Source organism: Abramis brama (assembly GCF_963993115.1).
Source record: "Abramis brama genome assembly, chromosome: 16".
NCBI lineage: Eukaryota > Metazoa > Chordata > Actinopteri > Cypriniformes > Leuciscidae > Abramis > Abramis brama.
Genome location: NC_139978.1, coordinates 7,668,761 through 7,688,212, shown reverse-complemented (window position 1 = coordinate 7,688,212; position 19,452 = coordinate 7,668,761). Strand labels below are relative to the sequence as shown.

The window sequence follows — 19,452 nt, the reverse complement described above, 5'->3', positions numbered from 1 at the left end:
AAGTAAATGCAATTTAGATTAGTTTTCTTCTGAAAGCTGAAAATGCTGAGGTGCGCCACACATTGTTTTCTGAAGGAACGAACAGCGACTGAGTGAACCTGGCAGAGTGAATGATTTGTATTTAAAAATGCCTGCATGTTATTACTAGAGATGCAACAATTGCCATTTTCTTGGCCAAATCCGATTTCTGATTTTTTTTGTAAGTGACCTCCCGATAACGATTTTTGCCGTTTCCGATTTTATTTCTAACAACTATAATTGACAGCATATACAAACAAAAATCTACATTTCTCCAATACAAAATTTTATTTTCAGAAAAAAAAAACAAGTAAAAAAGTCATTAATAAAATAAGCACAAATGGACAAATTACAAACAACATAAATGCAATACAATAAGAGAGATATGAAATAAACACGCCTTTAAGTTTTTCAGTTGGGTATACACATTCATGTAAGAAATACTACAGAAATTAAAGTAAACAAATGTAAAATAACACTGGATTGTCTTCATTGTAAAAAGTAAACACATATTAATGCCTATAATTAGTTATAAAAGTAATTATTCAGTCAAGAGCAGAGATTGATTTTCTTTGTCTTTTGTTCTTTGATTAACATGACAGACAGCAGCAGGAATAGACTGTCACTTTAAGAGTTTATGGGGGGAGGGGGGATCTCTTCTATAAAAGAAAGACAGACAAAAAGTTTAAGTCTATTGGTGGACTGGCTCCCTGTAAGTATGGTATTCACATTGTAAAACTAATCATAACTATTCTGTGTCATTTTTCATTGTCAATCATTTTTACTGTATGTGATTTACATATTTATGGCCAAAATGCTTGCTTTATATTTAAAGTAGTTGACTGTCATTGTCTTCTAAGCTGTGTGCGTTACTGTATAAGATATTTAACATCGTTACATTTAGCCTACTTAAGACCTGTACCGCGCATTCAAATATTTTAAAAGACGCACATAAACAATCCATTTATCAGTCAAATTAATAAAATAAAAAAATCTAAACTTAACAGGTATGAAATACGATCAGTAAGAGAAAAACACTGTTAATGAGAAGACGAACACAACTGCTGCATGTTCGTTTAATCCAATTGACAGCCATAAAATGTAGCCTACTTAATTCTCATGTAAGTGCGCAGAATGCAGTGACCGGAAATTCCAGAGTTGTAACAAAAAGTTTAACGTGCAAGTAGTAGCCTGCCCTAGACTCTTTAGTTTCTCTTTCTCTTATACAATCAGACAAAGACAAAAAGTCTTTTGATTCTGACAAAAACAAACTATAAGATATGTTTTGTATGAGGTAAGTGTAAAATAAATCACATGATATTCTTTATTTGTATTACGCAATTATTACGCAATTAATTTTAAGATAAATTGGATCGGTTTCAGTTAAGTGTAGTAGGCATAACTCGTCACGCATGCTACTCTTTTTCGTCACGCTGTAAAACAGTTCATTCTCCACTTTCATTAGGAGGCAAAACACACTAGCTATCAAGACCATGATATGATCAAGACTGCATACATTTTAAATTGTATTAGAGGAGTTGTGATGGTATAATCTAGGCTAGTGATGCAGGGAAATCCAAACTAAACAAACAAAAACAAAGTTTGGAATAACAAACAACTTGTAAATATTGTAAGATTTTTTTTGTAAATGATTGTACGCTGCAGAAGCTTAGCCAGAAATTGATTTTTAGCTGAGCTTCAAATTGGGTGACAGATTCTCCAAATGAATCTTTTTTTTTACAGTATATGAAGCAGATCATCATGTGCACAAATCTGCTCCTCTATTTTGAGTGAACAGCAAGAAGAAAACAGAACTCATATCAAGTGCTTGCCGTAACAGCTGTCCGTGTCGTGTGCGCACACTCCGATGTTCATTATGTTAGATTTCATAATATAAGATGGGAGAAGCCCCCTTTGATTTACCATTAAACTCTAACATAGTTAGATTTACAAAAAAAAAAAAAAAAAAAACACATCCAAGGCACTCGAGTAATTTGTTTTTAGAAAAATAAAACCAGGTTTTGACAGCATTGTGTAATAGCCTATTTAAAACAAGATCAAATGTTTGTGATGCATTGTTAATGAACTTTTGAACATCGAGGACAATCAATAATATGTACATTTCAGTGGCGTGCATTAACAGTAGCTCTTCAATGGGCTATTGAACCTGAATTAAATAATGATCAGTTCTGATTGGCTGTCGCAGATCCAAACACTCTCAGACAGGAGAGACAATGTAATTGTGAATCCATTTGAGTTAATCAAGATGTTTTTTCTAGATTTTTGCTCATCCTGATTTTTGTCACCCTTTCTCTGTAGGTTTTGAAGGGTCTGATAGTACGTCACTGATTGAGTACCTTATTAAGAGGCAGTAAAAATGCAGGACCATCAGAGTGACTCTGACTCCAGTGATTCCAGCATGGGCAATCGTCCTTCATTTACATGTGAGTCAATATATTGCATTATGCAGTTTTGAGCCACGTTTTGCTCAGGCAGTTCTTTTGATTTGCACAAAAAAAAAATCTGTCAGATTTACTTAAATATCGATGCAACATTTTTGCATCACCTTTTAAGTAAATTCAGCTTGAAGTCTTTTTATGCAAAATTAACAAGAAAAAGTTTGTTAAATATATATAAATATGAGTATGAGTCAAAACAGTATCACTTTGAGACATCACGTCGCGAATGTGCATTCACAATCACAAACTATAGCCAGTTCTGAAATAGTCATAATGTGCAGTGCGAACTATTTTACCCTTAAAGCTGCAGTCGGCAAGTCTGGCAGATTGGGTCGATTGAGACAAAATTTTGAATGTTTACAACTCTCATGCCCCTCCCCCACTACCAGCGAGCACCCTCCCATCGAGGTCGTGCTCGTCAGTGCATGTGCACCAGATTTTATGTGAACGCGTCCGCCCTATCTCTTCAGCATTGATCAACACCATGGACTCGGAGGTAGGCTGTCCTGGCTAATCTACCCATAGATAGATAGCAATAACCGAGGAATTGGAAGCTTGTTAGTAGATTCTCTCTCCGCCATCACGCTTCGTACAATCCAACACACTACACACCTGCGAACTTCAGGCGTGTGCATGTGATTGTAACGTGTGCGAGGGGGGAGTGGGATCTGTGGCGTGTGCACGACCTGTGATTGACAGTCAGATCTCACACCCCCCTGTGCTGATTGGACCCGATGATCCGGGAGCGGTGGATTTTTGCAAAACAAATAACACGCTCCAGGTGGAGTTAGAAGCTCTTTTTTTTTTCTGAAACCACCTTATTTATGTTGTTCTGTCGGATTATAGTGTCGATTTCACTGAATATGATCACAAAAATGTTGCCGACGGCAGCTTTAAGCGGTCGCTCTCTGCTGACTCATGCCAAAAGGTGTAATTTTTTAATAGTCGTGAGCTGCAACATGCTAAGTCAGTGATAGTCAGAAATTGGAAGGTCTCCTTAATGATGTGCTCCATTCATTAGTGCCTTCGGTTTGATCTATCCTGGAATAGTTTTACGGAAACACCAGACTGCACTTTAATCTACTAGAAATAATGATTTCAGAATAATGCAGAATAATTCAAATATAACATTTTATTTGTCAGGTAAAATGTATCATGCCAATTACACAAGTAAATGATTACAAGCCAATTTAGAAATAATAAATATATGACAATCACTTGCTCAAATATGACTCCAGGAAAAGAAATGCATTTCTGACAGTGTGTGTGGAAAACACTGACACAGCATTGCATGGGGGTTTTCCTGGTTACAGGTTCCCAAAGACTGCTCTGTCACTTCCCCTTAAATACCCAGACCAGAACAAAAGGCTTGTGCAAATATTTTTTAGGGTTGTTTTGGGTCTATTCAATCAATTCATGTACCACACACTCTGTGTAATAATTCAAATAATTCTGTGGCTTAGTAAATATTACAGTAATATTTATCTTTATTAACTTAAAGGTCCCGTATTATGCCCCTTTTCACAAGATGTAAAATAAGTCTCTGATGTCCCCAGAGTGTGTATGTGAAGTTTCAGCTCAAAATACCCAACAGATCATTTTTTACAGCATGTTTAAATTGTCATTTTCTGGGGCTCAGAAAAACGCGCTGTTTTAGTGTGTGCCCTTTAAATGCAAATAAGCTGCTGCTGGACGGCCCAGGGGGCGGAGCTTCATGAGCTCGCGCTCAGTCTCTCAGGAAACATCAGGCTGTCCGCCACGGATTTTTCCGAGTTCTTCACCGGAATGTCGCTGTCTAAATCTGCTGCTTCTCCGGGGAACTGCCTATCACGGGCCTGCCCGGCCGCGTGTGGTGCGCTCATCGCCGCTAAGGACCTTCACTCGTTCTGCGTGGTCTGCTTGGGCCTCAAACATGCTCAAGAAGCCTTGGAGAACCCGGAGAATTGCAGTCATTGCCTTATGCTGCCCAAGAAGCTTTTACGTGCTGACTCGGATGGGGGACACAGTGACTACGACGCGCTACCGGGGGACTCCCGGGGTGCCAGCTCACTTATTTGGGCTGACCAGCCCAATCCTGCATTCCCCGAAGAGGACATCTTCGCGGGCAACCTCACGCTCGTCGACGAACCTGCTGGTTCTGGCGATGAGGATGACGCAGCCCTTCTTTGGGTCTCAGAGGACGAGGAGGCCATCCTGCCCTCTGGCCTTCCCCAGGCTAGCGCCCATGCGGCCTTGCCTCAGTCCATCCTCCTGGAAGTTTGTGAGCGAGCGGCCGCTCGCCTCAACATTGAGTGGCCGGCTCCACAGAGCGCCACTGACCAGGAGAGGGATATTTACGACGGGAATATTTGCGACCCTCCCAGTCCGAGGAAACAACTCTTCCCCGTCCTTCCAGCATGCGCGAAGCACATAAGGCACAATTGGTGCGACCCGCTCGACTTCAAACGCGGTCTCACAGGCCTTGAGGTGAAGGATATGGCAGCTCATGGCATGGGTGACCCTCCCGCTATCGAGCCTTCCATCGCCAGGCACCTTAACCCTTTTCAGGGCGGGCTGTTCGCTCCCCCTAAGCCGGTCTTGCCCAACAAGATGGACCGTTTTTCTGCCTCAGTTCACCAGGACGCATGCAAGTCCTCAGCCTTGGCTGTCAGGGCCCTGAACGTCTCTTCACTTCTCTCCGCTTACCAGGCGGAGATTTTGGATGAATTAAGGCAACAGCTGGAAAAGGGAACTCCTTCTCTACCCTTGTGGAAGGAGATCCTCACGGTGAACGACCTCGTCCTCCGTAACACTCGGCAGGCCGTCCAAGCCTGCGGGCGCTCTATGGCGCTTTCTGTGGTGGGAGAGCGCGCGCTCTGGCTTAACCTGTCGGGCCTTCCTGACAGTGAGAAGAGGCGCATAACGGGCGTGTCGGTGGAGCCCGGCCGGGCTCTCTTTGGCCCCACCGTCGCATTGATGCAACAACGGTGTGACGACAAAAAGGAGGATGAGGCCTTAAAGTTATGCCTTCCTAGGAAGGCGGCTCCACGCCAGGCACCCCCAGCACATTTGCCTAACCCAGCTGCCATGGGATGAAATTTCCATCAGAAAGGCCTCGCAACAAACCACCCCCACGGCAGAATAACCCACCGCCTGCTAAGCACTGGGGAAAATCGACTACCGCCACGAGTCTGGAAGACCATCTACCCTACCCTATCCCCACCGACTCGAAACGTAAGCGGCCTGGCTGATGTTCGGCCGATGGGGGCATTGAGTCCGCGTCCACAGGCCACAAGCCCTTCGGACTCTCTTCCTGTCCCAGAACCCCTGTCCAAAAGACGCAGAGTCTCCCGCGGATGGGTCGGTTCCCCTCCTCTCGAGGCTGCCCAGCCCATGTCTTTAGTGGACGTTGTGTGTTCCCTCCATGTTCAGGGGGTCTGTTGTGAGGAAAAGTACAAAAGCAGTGTCACCACACCGCACACACTCTGTTCCCCTCACCCAATTATTAGAGGCTTCGGCCCTGTGTTTCCCCAGCACAAAACACACACAAAAAAAAAAAAAAACATTAAAGCAAACAAATCAAATTAATTTGTTACGGATCTCTCCCTGCAGAGCGAGAAAATAACTCTGAACCCCTGCATGTTGCCCCTAGTTCGTCCACTAGAGGGCGCCATTGCATCACAAATGAATCAGCTGGGCTTACACAGCTCCGCTGCAGCTTGGGTGGGAACACTCGCGAGTCACGAATGGGCTTGCCAAACTGTTTCGGCTCCCGAGTGGGTGATGCGTACAATAATGCAGGGTTACAGACTGCAGTTTGCAATGAAACCCCCGCATTTCAACGGTGTTCTCTCTTCACACATGGAAGAGAACGCCTCACACATTCTGAAAGAGGAAATATCCTCCCTCCTAAACAAGGGAGTGATTAGGGCTCTCTCCGCCCTATCTTGGATGTCATTGTGTTGAACAAACATTTGAGGAAATACAATTTCAGAATGCTAACTCATGGCTTGCTCGCCCGCGCCATAAAACAGAACGACTTGTTCACATCGGTCGACCTGAAAGATGCTTTCTTCCGTATAAGCATTTATCCGCCACACAGGAAGTTTCTTTGTTTCGCCTACCAGGAGTCCTCAGTGTTTTTGTCTGTGTGCGGAGGTGGGTTTAGCACCCATGAGAATGTCAGGTCTGAGGATTCTGACATACATAGATGATTGGTTCATTATAGCCGAATCGAAGGAGAAAGTGTTGCAGGACACCTGCCGTGTACTCGCGCACATCACATCTCTCGGGTTCAGAGTGAATGTGAGCAAGAGCAATTTTACACCCAGTCAGAATGTCATTTTCCTGGGCTTGGAGTTGAACTCAGTCTCCAAGCGAGCGCGTCTCTCTCAAGAGCACATTCTCTCTCTAATGAACTGTCTGTCGCAGTTCAGAGAGGGGACGAAAGTACAATATCGCACATGCCTCAGGCTGCAGGGTCTTATGGCTTCATCCATCCAGGTTGTGCCACTGGGACTCCTGAGAATGAGAGCGTTCATGAAATGGGTTTTGTTACTACATTTCAGCTCGACTCAGGATCTTTGCCGCTCTGTAATGGTGATGCGCGCCTGCTCGGCAGCCTTGCGCCACTGGAAGAGCGCAGACTTTTACGCACAGTAAACCCCTCTGGGGATGGTTATGATGCAGAAAGTTGTGACGACAGATGCGTCCTTGAGCAAGGCACCTAACCCCTAATCGCTCCCCGGGCGCCACACAAAGGCTGCCCGCTGCTCTGGGTGTGTGTATCCACGTTTGCAGTGTGTGTGTGTTAACTACTCACTACTCTGCTCCTAATGTGTGTGCATTAACTTGGATGGGTTAAATGCAGAGGTCAAATTCCAAGTATGGGTTACCATACTTGGCCGTCACGTGTCACTTTCACTTTCACTTTCACTTTCACTTAACAGGCTGGGGTGCCACCCAGGAGGGCAGAATGGTGAATGGTCTGTGGCCGAGCAGACTACGTTCAGCACACATTAAGTATTTAGAGCTTTTACCATTTGGAAAGCTCTGAATCATTTTCTTCCTCGCCTGCAGGGACATCATGTGCCTGTACCCTGTGTCAATACCACGGCAGTGGCTTATATCAACCGTCAGGGCGGCGTGCGCTCGTCGAAACTTCACGCTCTAGCTTATAAGCTTTTGGTGTCATCGGGATTTAATAATTTTTTACTTTTAAGTCTGAATTAAATCTCTTTTTTGGCTTATTTTATCTGTAAAAGAAAACGTGCCTAATAATTATGCACACCTGAATATAAGGCGTTTTTCATTTCCAGCCTTCATGAACAATTATATATCATTTAAATGATTAAATACAAAATTAATAGTAGTTATTATGATTAATGTGGTTTGGAATTGGTAAAATGTGCCTGAAAAAAAATATGATCATAAAATCAACGTGCCTAATAATTCTGCACGCACTGTATATAGGTTAGACGTGATAAAGAATTATTCAGTTGAACAATGTGTGATTATGAGTCCATCTAGCATTAGGAATGATCTGATCTGATCTGATCTGATTATTACAAAATAATCATGTAAACGTCTGTTGTAAAGTTTTTCTTCGTCGAAGCAAGAGACCAGGAGACGTTGGGGATCACGTTCAAACAAAGTTATTCTTTATTGAGGACTTCGCGTTGACGCGGCTGCAGTTCTTCCCAAATCAGTCTAACTAATGTAACTTTACATGGTTTCTTTATAGGCATTTCAGTGGGCTGTCCCTTAAGGTTCTGAACTTACACACAGCCTTTAGGGATGACTACTGCTAAAGACAATAGAGGCAATTACCCCCAACTGAGCTCCCCAAATGGTATAAACACAAATGGTCACGAGAACTAAGACTAGTAACATTCACACACAGTTCAACTCTTAGTTGGAAGATCAAAGGCTAACAAAACCCCTGACTATTACAATGTTTAGACAGCTGACTTAAAGCTAACTTCTGATCAGTAAATTGATGCCATCATGTTCACCTTGAATGCCCAATACAGTGTAATTCACCTTAGTTTTTCATGTGATGTTATGTAAGGAAGTAAGATCAGCAGATCTTAAACATATTCTTAAATTTGGATCCTTCAGTCCCCCGTTTGAGAGTTCTTAAAAACTCTCACAAAATACAAATTTAAGCACATAAAGTTAATTCTTGTAACTGGTGTAAGTTACAGGCACATCGCATATGTTCATTCTTGTAACTTGTGTAAGTTACAGGCACATATAACTTGCTCTGTGTTGTTCATCTGTAATTGCATGTTGACACAGAAACAAACATGCACTTAGGGTCCGTGAAATCTTACGGGTGTGCTGGACGTGAGTCATTTGCTGGTTGACACACTTGATACTAACAGGTTTCCGAACCATGAAAAGTTATCTTCAGTCATATTAACCAGGTGCAGCACTCAGATAATGGTGCAGGCTTGTAGTCTTGATCATATCGATGGATGACTGAAGGTTTTGTATTTCTGCGTTGTGTATTTTTTTCTTCTTTTTCTTTTGTGATTGGCTCGTTCAGCAGTGGGTGTAGTTGTCGTCTTGAGGTTGTGGCTTCATATGCAGGTGAGACGTCGTTGCATATGGATTTTTGGAACAGCCATCAAGTGTTTATCTGCACAGAGGAAGAAAGAAAACAAAAGACGACAGAGCAGTATTTGTCCAAACACTAGGGTTGTAGCAGTATTTGTTTAAACACTAGGGTTGTAGCGTCTGCTGCGGTTGTTTCATTCTTTCCCTATTTCTTAATTGATTTGACACCTATGGACCAGTGAGGTGGGGATAAGAGGGGGGATGAGGAAATCTTCACCACATGGCTGACCCCCGAGGCCTGTTGCACATCGGTTCTTCCATTGGCTCCGCCCTGGTCTGTGTGTCCTATTCTGTCCCTGTTGTGTGCACACTGTACAGTGTGTGAGAAAAATTGGCACATTTCCATTCTCCAGTGAAACATCAGTCCTAATAAACATCATTAACAGAGGATGGTTGTCTAACTGCAATATTCTGTGGTATAACATTTTAAGGCTGTGAGTATACTGAATGTCCCCCAAACAAAGGCTGTGACAGTCAATAAGTCTTTCATCTTTGTTGTGAGTTACTGGGGAGATTAAGCAATCACAGCCTAAATGGTTAACACCTCAAAAAGCTTACCCACGAGTCCAATGACGAGGGGAGGGGTTGCTTCAAAGTAGCAAACAAATGTAGTAAAATCTGCATAACATTGTTAACTTGTCTTAAGTTATTTTTGTTTTTTCTACATTCTTTTCCAAAATGTCCATCCCTGCCACAGTAAGTACAACTGGCTTCTCTAGGACTTTTGCGTTTCTTTGGCTTCTCTGAGTTGACCTTAACAGAAACTGCTGCAATTCTTACTCTCTCTTTGACATCAGAATCTCTTTCCCAAATAGCTAAACTTTCTAGGTTACTTCTGAGAGTTCTTTTAGCCCACGTAATATCTAGGAATGGCAAGGCTGTTCTGTACTCAGCTACAAGACCATCTGCCCAAATTCGGATTAGAGCTCCTTTGTCAGCTAACACACTTTCGGAATCATCCACTATTCCACTGTACGTTACCGCTACCTGACAGAACCTCTCAGTATATTCACTCACAGTTTCTTCTTTCTCTTGTACACAGCTAGTAACTCTTGACCAATCGATTTTCGGTCCTAAGATATTCTTTAGGATTTTCAAAACACCTTCTCTCAAATCGCCTTTACTGACATGTTGCAGTTCGGAAGTAACAGCAGACTCAAAATTGTTGAATTCAGATTCAGTTAGAATTTGTGACATCAGCTGTGTGACTTCCGGCAACGACATGTCGTAAAGATGCATTTTGCTGAACAATGCTCTTCTAAATTCAGAAAAATTTGTACGTGCTGAGGGTAAACTCTGGGAGAGTCTATCTATATCCTTAGGACCTAAAGATGTTTTGGCAACCGTTTGTATTTGGACAACAGAAGAGTTCGGAGTAACACTTTCAGTTCCCTGAGATCTTCTCCTAGCCCCACAAACCTGCACTGAATCTACAGGCTGATCAGTTACTGATTGGATGGCTACATTTGTTTCAAAGAAAGCTTTTAAGTCAGGATAATTGTTATCAGGCTGACTAACTTCTTCCACATCAGTTTTTTCTGCATCTTTGTTGCGGCTTACTTTCTTAGTCAACGAAGATATTCTAGCATGGAGCTCTTTGATCTGTTTCTCTAGCTCAGAGTTGCGCTTAGACTGTTCTGTAGCTAGGGTTAAACCAAATTCTCTGTGACAGAAGATAATGCCTTTGACACTGTTCTTGCGAATACTTTCTCCTAGTACCTTTTTACAATCTTCGATTGACCAAACTTTGCCTGGATCAATGCTAAATTTCTTTGTTAAATTCAATCTGACTTCCTCAGTCACGATTGAGTCCATGTGCTCTGATAACAAAGACTTAAATTCACTATCTGTCCAAAAAGGTGTAATCTGTCTAGTACTTTTCCTAAACATTTTTGTGAATTTCTGTTACCACAAACAAAACACTAAAAAAAAAAAAACTTCTCTCTACTGTCTTGCAAACAGAGGGTACAATCTTATTAGCACATGAGGCTAAATCTAATTCTAAAGCTAATTCTCTAGCTTACAGATAGGTCTTCTCTAGCAAGAGCATACACACAATATTAACATGTAACTGTTAATCTTCCCTGCCAACAACAGGGGGTAAATTTCATCTCTAAAAGAAAAACTTTTTTAGAGGCTCATCTTTAGTTAACCAAACTCTACAGCTGTTTGTTAACTACTTCTCTGAACGGCGCAGAGGAAAACATTTGTACTGGTCTGCATTGGTTCTTTGAATGGAGTGTAAACTCACCGAATCGTTGGTTGTACAGAAAAATTTCGTCTGGAACTCAGTCAGCTTTGTTGAGATCTTTGAGCTTGAAGTTTCAAGATTCAGTCTGGAACTCAGTCAGCTTTGTTGAAATCTTTGAGCTTGGAGTTTTCAATCTGGAGGAAGCTGGAAAGATTCAGTCTGGCAATCTTTGTCAAATCTTTTGTTGAGCTTGAAGTTTCAAGATTCAGTTCATTGAGCTTAAAATTCTTTGAGTTTCCTTCTCCATCCGGGTCACAAGGCACCATCTGTTGTAAAGTTTTTCTTCGTCGAAGCAAGAGACCAGGAGACGTTGGGGATCACGTTCAAACAAAGTTATTCTTTATTGAGGACTTCGCGTTGACGCGGCTGCAGTTCTTCCCAAATCAGTCTAACTAATGTAACTTTACATGGTTTCTTTATAGGCATTTCAGTGGGCTGTCCCTTAAGGTTCTGAACTTACACACAGCCTTTAGGGATGACTACTGCTAAAGACAATAGAGGCAATTACCCCCAACTGAGCTCCCCAAATGGTATAAACACAAATGGTCACGAGAACTAAGACTAGTAACATTCACACACAGTTCAACTCTTAGTTGGAAGATCAAAGGCTAACAAAACCCCTGACTATTACAATGTTTAGACAGCTGACTTAAAGCTAACTTCTGATCAGTAAATTGATGCCATCATGTTCACCTTGAATGCCCAATACAGTGTAATTCACCTTAGTTTTTCATGTGATGTTATGTAAGGAAGTAAGATCAGCAGATCTTAAACATATTCTTAAATTTGGATCCTTCACGTCTTAAAGGTTAGTTCACCCAAAAATGTAATTCTGTCAGTAATTACTCACCCTCATGTTGTTCCAACCCCGTAAGACCTTCGTTCATCTTCGGAACACAATTGAAATCTGACAGCTGGATCACTCCTCGCATCTGTGTTGCACATCACCACATAGGCTCACTATTGGCCGGCGCTGGTCATGTGTGTGTGATGCGTGTGACGTGCAACACAGACGCGCTCGTTATTACACTACGTAACCTAACTCGAGGCCCAGAGAGAAGGAAATGAATAGTGGAATAAAGTCGTTATTTTTGTTTGTTTTTGCGCACAAAAAGTATTCTCGTCGCTTGATAAACTTAAGATTGAGACACTGTAGCCACTTGGACTATATTAGCAATCTCTTTAATACACATAGAAGCCTATGCAGGAGTGATCCAGCTCTCAGATTTAATCAAAAATATCTCAATTTGTGTTCCGAAGATGAACGAAGGTCTTACGGGGTTGGAACAACATGAGGGTGAGTAATTACTGACAGAATTTTCATTTTTGGGTGAACTAACCCTTTAATCTCTGTGGGTTTAAGAGATTTCAACCCTGGGGTAAGAGAAGTCATTCAAAAGTTTTAAGAAGAAGAAGGTCTGTTTTGGATCTTTTGTCTTGGGATCAAACCTCTGGTGTTTTCTTTGTGGTTTTCCTTGTGCTGGTCAAGATGTCTCGAACTTTTGACCATTAGTCTTGGGTTAACAGCCTAATGCCGGGAACACACTTAACACACTTAACTGTAATTTGATACTTGCGACTGATCATGCCCAAACACTACAGCTTAGTACATTATTATATGTACTTTGAAATATGGTAAAAGTGTACTTCCAAATGTACTAACAAGCAATTAATGTGATCTAAAATATACTTTATGTACACTATTATATAATTAAATACATTTGTAATTATATTTTTCTAATAATAAAGTTGCAATTTAGTATATTTCAATTTTTAATTTAAAAATCGCGTAATAACCAAGTTACAATCAACACAAATTTGAATTGAAACCCTCTACATTTACTGACAAAACAATCTCTAAAATAAATACACAAAAACCTGTCTGTTGATGCACAAGAAAAACCCAAGAAACACTATACACAAACAGTTATAACACTTTAACTCTCATTTAGAAAGAGTCTGGAGTTCATTCAACATTCAATGAAGAATGTTGAACATTCAACTCAAGCAGGTGAGAACTTTTAAAGTCCCCTCTGGTGATTTTTTTTTTTTTTAATGTTGTTTATATGTCTATGTGATGTTTTAATATGATTTTAAGACAAACCATGTGTAAATTCACAAGTGAACAACATTGGTGAGTATTTTCTATTTAAAGTGCCCCATTATGGATTTTTGAAAATGACCTTTCATGTAGTGTGTAACATAGCTCTAAGCTCAAAGTTTTAAATCTGAAAGTGCACCGTATATAAAGTTATTGTCTTTCAAAAGTTAGTCGACTCTGAGTCAATTGAATGAATCGTTTTTCAAATGAGTCATAAGCCGTTTCGTTGTGACGTCAAGACGGAACATTAGCATATTGCACACGCAGACACCAGGGAAAACTTGAACCTCAAACCTGCAGGCTGCAGCTGATTCCTGTGGATACTGGACAGCATCATGTCGAGAAGACACTTTGCTCTATAATGTGAAGGTAAAGCCAGTTTTTTTTTCAGTGCCCAAGGACGAGCATGTGAAGAATCAGTGGTTAAAAGATACCACAGCAGTATAATCCTAAACTTTTGTTGTGTTCCCTTTTTTTTTACTGAGACTTCTTCTCAAATCTCGGAGTTCAATGCAAGATTTGCAAACTGCTTGCTTGAGTTTTATATTGTGTAGGTCTTCTGCTAACTGGTTAACTCACATTATTACTGTCTTACTGAAATACTTCTGCTGATCAGCTGTGGGCCACTATTACCTAAAACTGTGTCTATTAATGCAGATTGTCGTTCTCACTTCTTTGAGGAAAGATTAAGCACGGAGCAAGATTTGCCAATGTTTATGTTACACCAGTCATTCACGCTTGAGCTTGGCTATTGTATGCACTGTTACTGATACAGTTTCCACGTGTTCACCGCAATAAATTAGAAAAATACTCCGTAAATAAATAAGTACAAGTAAAATAATCGGTTTTGTTGATGGACATGCACTTTGTAATGCTTATGGTGAGGAGTTAATGTTGCAACATCTCATAATGAACCTTAAAGGTGGGGTATGTAATTCTCTTTTTTGGCCATTTTTTCAAAATCACTTAAAATCCTATTCATAACCCACTTACAGCCACTGAGTTAGAAGCACTGAAATGAAAATTAAGCAATTTAATCATCTGTGGAACAGGCAGGACTCAAAATACTCCAGCCAATCATTTCCAAGACCACCTGGAATCATTGGACAGTAAGTGCGTCAATCAAACGGTCGTACCATCCCCCCCCTCCCCCATCCATGTCCATGTTCTTCGAATGGGTGGAGTCAAAGGAAAGAAGGTAGGACCATTTGAGTTGTGTATTTTCAAAATCTGCCGGCCGTTTTGCAAATCACATACCCCACCTTTAAACTGAGTAGTGTATCACTGAGAAACGTCCTGTTCGAGTCATCCTTGCGATGGAGGTTCGGGTTCAATAACTAGTTCTTCCTTCCAATGTTTCATCATCGGACTTGTGCTCGCATTTATATGGTAAAATCGACGTCATTGTTCATTACTGTGTTTAGTTTACGGTGTAGGAAGCCTCAGGACAAGCAGAGCTGACGTTGATATGGCAATGGGCTTTTTTTTTTTTGACACGCTTTATGTACGCAGTAAACCAATCACAACAGACTGAGCTATCTGGCCACTCAGAGCAGAGTAGCTTGTGGAAAGAAGGGATTTAGAGAGATTGATTCATCTGATGAGTCGTTTGAGAATCATTGAAAATGTGGTGATGTGCAAATGTTTATTATGAGAAAATGAAACAGTTCTTTTTTTTTTTTACTTTGATGCCTGTAAACCTAGGAGACTCCAAAACAACATTAGGATACTTTAAAATAGCATAATAGGGGCACTTTAAAACTGCAGTGAGACAAAGACAGTCTCAAAAATGCGGTTTGATATCGCTGGTGTTACAAACTACCTTGTAACCAATCAGGTCAACGTGCCGGCGGGCTTTAGCATATCATTACTATGACCGCTCTGAAGCAGTGGAGTCTCAAGAGAAGCCAGGTTATCTGGTATATTTTTCTGTTGATATGAAAAATCATGTACATTTTAGCAATATAGTGCATGAATTATGTATATTATGATGTTATGATGAACTATTTACCTTTCTCCACTGATGTTCTAAGTTGTTCAAAGCATTTCTAAGGATGCTGATTTTAAGAAGGCAGACTGAGATGGTGAACGGAAACATGGTTTGTGCACATTATTAGCTTATTGATAACGTAGTCAAGCAAAAGGCTGATCATATTAATTACCATTATATGTCCACGTTGTAAAGAGTGATATAATTACCATTCTGATACATTGACTTCCACTTCTTCTGAATCAGTTTTTGCTTCAAACGTATATGGCTGAATTAAACAAGTTTTTCCACTAGCAATTGTGCAGCGTTCACTACAGTAAAAGAGCATCTCTGAGCGGGTGTGAGTGAGTGGAGGCGGGGCTAATTTGCATATTCATAGATCCGTGTATAGTAAATGAAGCAAGAATGTAAGCTATTTTAAGGCATGAAGAAAACATTTTCACAGGAAAAAAACTTTTAAATATGCCATTTTGGTGCTCAAAGATGAGTTTTAAGGGATCAAATTATTGTCCACAGGGGAACTTTAATAAAACGATGGTGAACAGTTGTGTAAATCAATCTCTATAAAATACAAATTTAGAAACCTCTGCAACATCATACTGCTGTCAATAATAAAGTCCTTTCTTAATTTTCTGTCTGAGATATCTGCCCGACACGCGGTGGCACTATAGTAAATTATCCATCTATAAATTCTCAACATCCTCTATAGAAATAAAAACTTAATTCACTTATAACATTGCAACATTAAGCGATTTCATAAAATAAATGTTAACAGTCCACAAAACAAACAAAAAATTATCTTTTTATGTAATCAATTAAACAGCTTCATAGCAGATTCGATGTGATCAAGTTCTTAGGGATTGCTTCTCAGCCCTGCTCCTGGAAGACACCCAACACTGCACATTTTGACACACGTATACACTCCTCTGTCTGACACACACATTTCTGGTCCTGGAGTTTCTTCTAATGAGCTGATGAGGTGAATCAGGTGTGTTTGAGTAGGAAACACAAAGGGTGCTTCTCAATATCCCTCCTCGTCTCCTCTCTCCTCCATCCTATGACCCGGAAACCGATCGAGCTCAGCCATCTTGAAGGACATCTCAATTCTCTAATTGCACCACGAGGAGTCGAGGATCGAGGAGTTAGGTGGCTTCCTGAGGAGTCATGAGCGAGGATACACAGGTGTATCCTATGCGGAAGAGTTTTATCAACTTAAACGTGACGCACGTCTAAATTCTCCTCCCCCTTCACATCGGTCACAATCATTTTAATTTATACTTTGTTTGCAGTTTATATAAACCACACATCTCACATATTTCAACAGGGTATCTTGCTTTATTATTATTATTTATTATGAATTTCTTAAATAAACAAACTTCAACAACATAAGGGCAGATCCTTTGAGCGCTGCTGATGACGCGATGAAGTGCTGATGACGCGATGAAGTGATCAAGTATTCCAATGTATAAAATTCCTCCATTGTATAAATTCCTCCAATGTATAAATGATTCCTCCGTCCTCGCGTCTTTTCCTTGCAGCCTTCCCTCGCATCCTACAGGGGGCGGAGCTGAGACGCAAGGAAAGGAAACGAGGATGCACAAATAAGAAATGAGAAGCACCCAAAGAGTGCAGTGTTGATGGTGCTGCAGAACCAGGGTTGAGGGTGTCAGCTCATCTGTGAACACATACTGTACTATAACTGTAAGGGAAGTGCAAATTATGGAATCAGACATTTATTATGTTCATTTTGAAAAACAAAGATATTGAGGGCAAAACTGGACATAGCCGCGGGAACGTATTTTGAGGAGGGGCTGCGAACATAAAAATCACGTGTCTAGCATGAGGCGCGGTGACTGACAGGAAGATGGTGAGAGAACTTTTGTTAATAAAAGTTGCATTTCTTCCTTTAATATAAGTGAGTTTGTCTTTGTTTTATTGTTGTTGTGTTTTCATTAAAAAAAATAATGAACCAAAAACTAAGCATTCATTTTCAAAACAAGAGCTGCAGATCCTGAACGAATTTTTTCTTGTAAAATATGGGGTGTAATTGTTAACACTGGTGTTGTCACAAGTTTATTAATGGTGGGAAAAATGGCACATCACTAATGCCTCTTAAGTAAAATGTTGATAAATAACTAGAATACAAGATTAGTTGCTGCTGAGGGACAATTAGACTCTCTCTCTCACTCTCTCTCTCTCTCTCTCTCTCTGCAATGACTGTAGAATTGGTCATTCATTTTTAATGCTGACTGTAGACATGTCAAAAGTTGACTTTAATGATATTGTTTCAAATTAATTTTAATGAATAGAAAAATAAATAAAACTATTTATATTTCCTTCTTTTATTTTTAACACCCCCACTTAATTTTTTCTTGGCTCCACAGCAGGGGTTTCTGCAGCACCCTCAGCACCCCCACTTCCTGCGGCACTGCAACTGGACCTCGATACCGGAGTCGCCACCGGGACAAAGGACAAGAACAGTAAACAGAGAGTTTATTCATTTTTGAACAGATTATTTTTTCTTTTTACTTTTTCAGCATATTTTCTCATTTTGACCATACGTTAATTTCCAATGATTGTCATTATAAAAGAGCATTCAAAAGAACACTCTTTAAAAAGCCTGATCAATTACTTACGAAGGTTGATTTTAAGTGTTATATCTTAAAATATGGAATTGTTCTTAATTGATGTGTGTGTTTTCTTCCTGTTTGTCAGGAGGAAGTAGATGTTTGGTGTTGACGACAGTGTGTCTCATGCTCATTTGTGTTCTTCTGATGGTCGTTCACCAGATAACGTTGAACAAACATTGTATTAATTTTACTGGAAGAACTTTTTTTTCCAACTTTGAGAGAACTTTGGCAGAACATTATCCAATGTTCCCTGTGTTAGCTGGGATGACTCTATCCACCAATGCTTCGTTTTAAAAACAGCACGTCAAATGATAGCATCAAATTGTGTATGATACAAAGCAGAAGAAAACTGAGTCGATGTTATTAACTGGGGATTAAATTGTTAGAATATATAAGAAGCATTTATTACGATCATGAAGAGCTGCAGCTAATGATATGAAGTGTTTGACAGGTGATGCACATGATCTGAGGATTGTGCTGCTTGGAGTCTCTGGAGCTGGAAAGAGTTCAGTAGGAAATGCAATACTCGGTCGAGACGCGTTTAAAGAGAGCCCAACCAGAGAGAGTGAGATACAGAGAGGAAGAGTAGAAGACAGAAACATCTCCATCATCGACACTCCAGGGTTCTTCAACAATGATCTGGATGATGAAGAGCTGCATAAGCAGATGATGAAGAGTCTGGATCTCTCTGATCCTGGTCCTCACATGTTCCTGCTCATCGTCAATCTCAAGAACTTTGAGAAGTACACAAGGAACATTGTGGAGAAAATTGAGGATATCTTTGGAGCTCAAGCTTTGAAGTTCACAATGGTGCTGTTTATTGGAAGAGAAAAAATGCCAAACAATAACTGGCAGAACTTTATACTTAGTGAAGGATTTAAGGGCCTAGTCAAAAACTTCAGAGAACAATATCATGAGATGAACAGTAAAATTGAGAATGATCAGACTCACATAAAAAAACTTCTAAAGAAGATTGAATTCATCAAACAGAATGAACATTACAATAGCAAGATTTGCTTATTTAAAAAAAAAGAAGAAGAAGAAAAGCAAGAGAAAGAGAGACAAGCGCAAGCATTGCCGGAAACTTTCAGGTCTGAACCAGAAAATGTCAGACAAAGAAAGAAAGCAACTGATGAAGAACCAAGTCTACAGAGACGGAGTTTATTAAATAGAGGTCAGACATTTTCGAGCCAGGAGAAACAAAATGAGGATAAAAGCAGGAAAACGAGTCAGAAGAAACAACAGACAAAAGAAGAAGAACATCCAACTCAAGCAGGTGAAAACTTTTAATAAAACGATGACAATCTTTTTCTCCTAATGTCCTAATGTCATGACACCATCCTAAAAACATCCTAAAACACTATATCCTCTCAACTTATACTTTGTCGGGTCACAGGAGGGCT

General features: G+C 40.4%; 1 protein-coding gene across 1 annotated transcript in view; it reads left to right on the top strand.

The window, feature by feature from the left end:
* The first annotated feature begins 658 nt into the window (after positions 1–658).
* The window catches only part of LOC311098550 (uncharacterized protein), a 40,270-nt gene continuing 21,476 nt past the window's right edge, over positions 659–19,452 (top strand). Inside the window, exons 1-4 of the mRNA XM_084138792.1 lie at positions 659–730; positions 2,338–2,462; positions 17,804–17,899; positions 18,501–19,325. Of these exons, the coding sequence (XP_083994918.1) occupies positions 2,396–2,462; positions 17,804–17,899; positions 18,501–19,325 (988 nt within the window). The 5' untranslated portion in view covers positions 659–730; positions 2,338–2,395. The remainder of the gene's footprint in view (positions 731–2,337; positions 2,463–17,803; positions 17,900–18,500; positions 19,326–19,452) is intronic.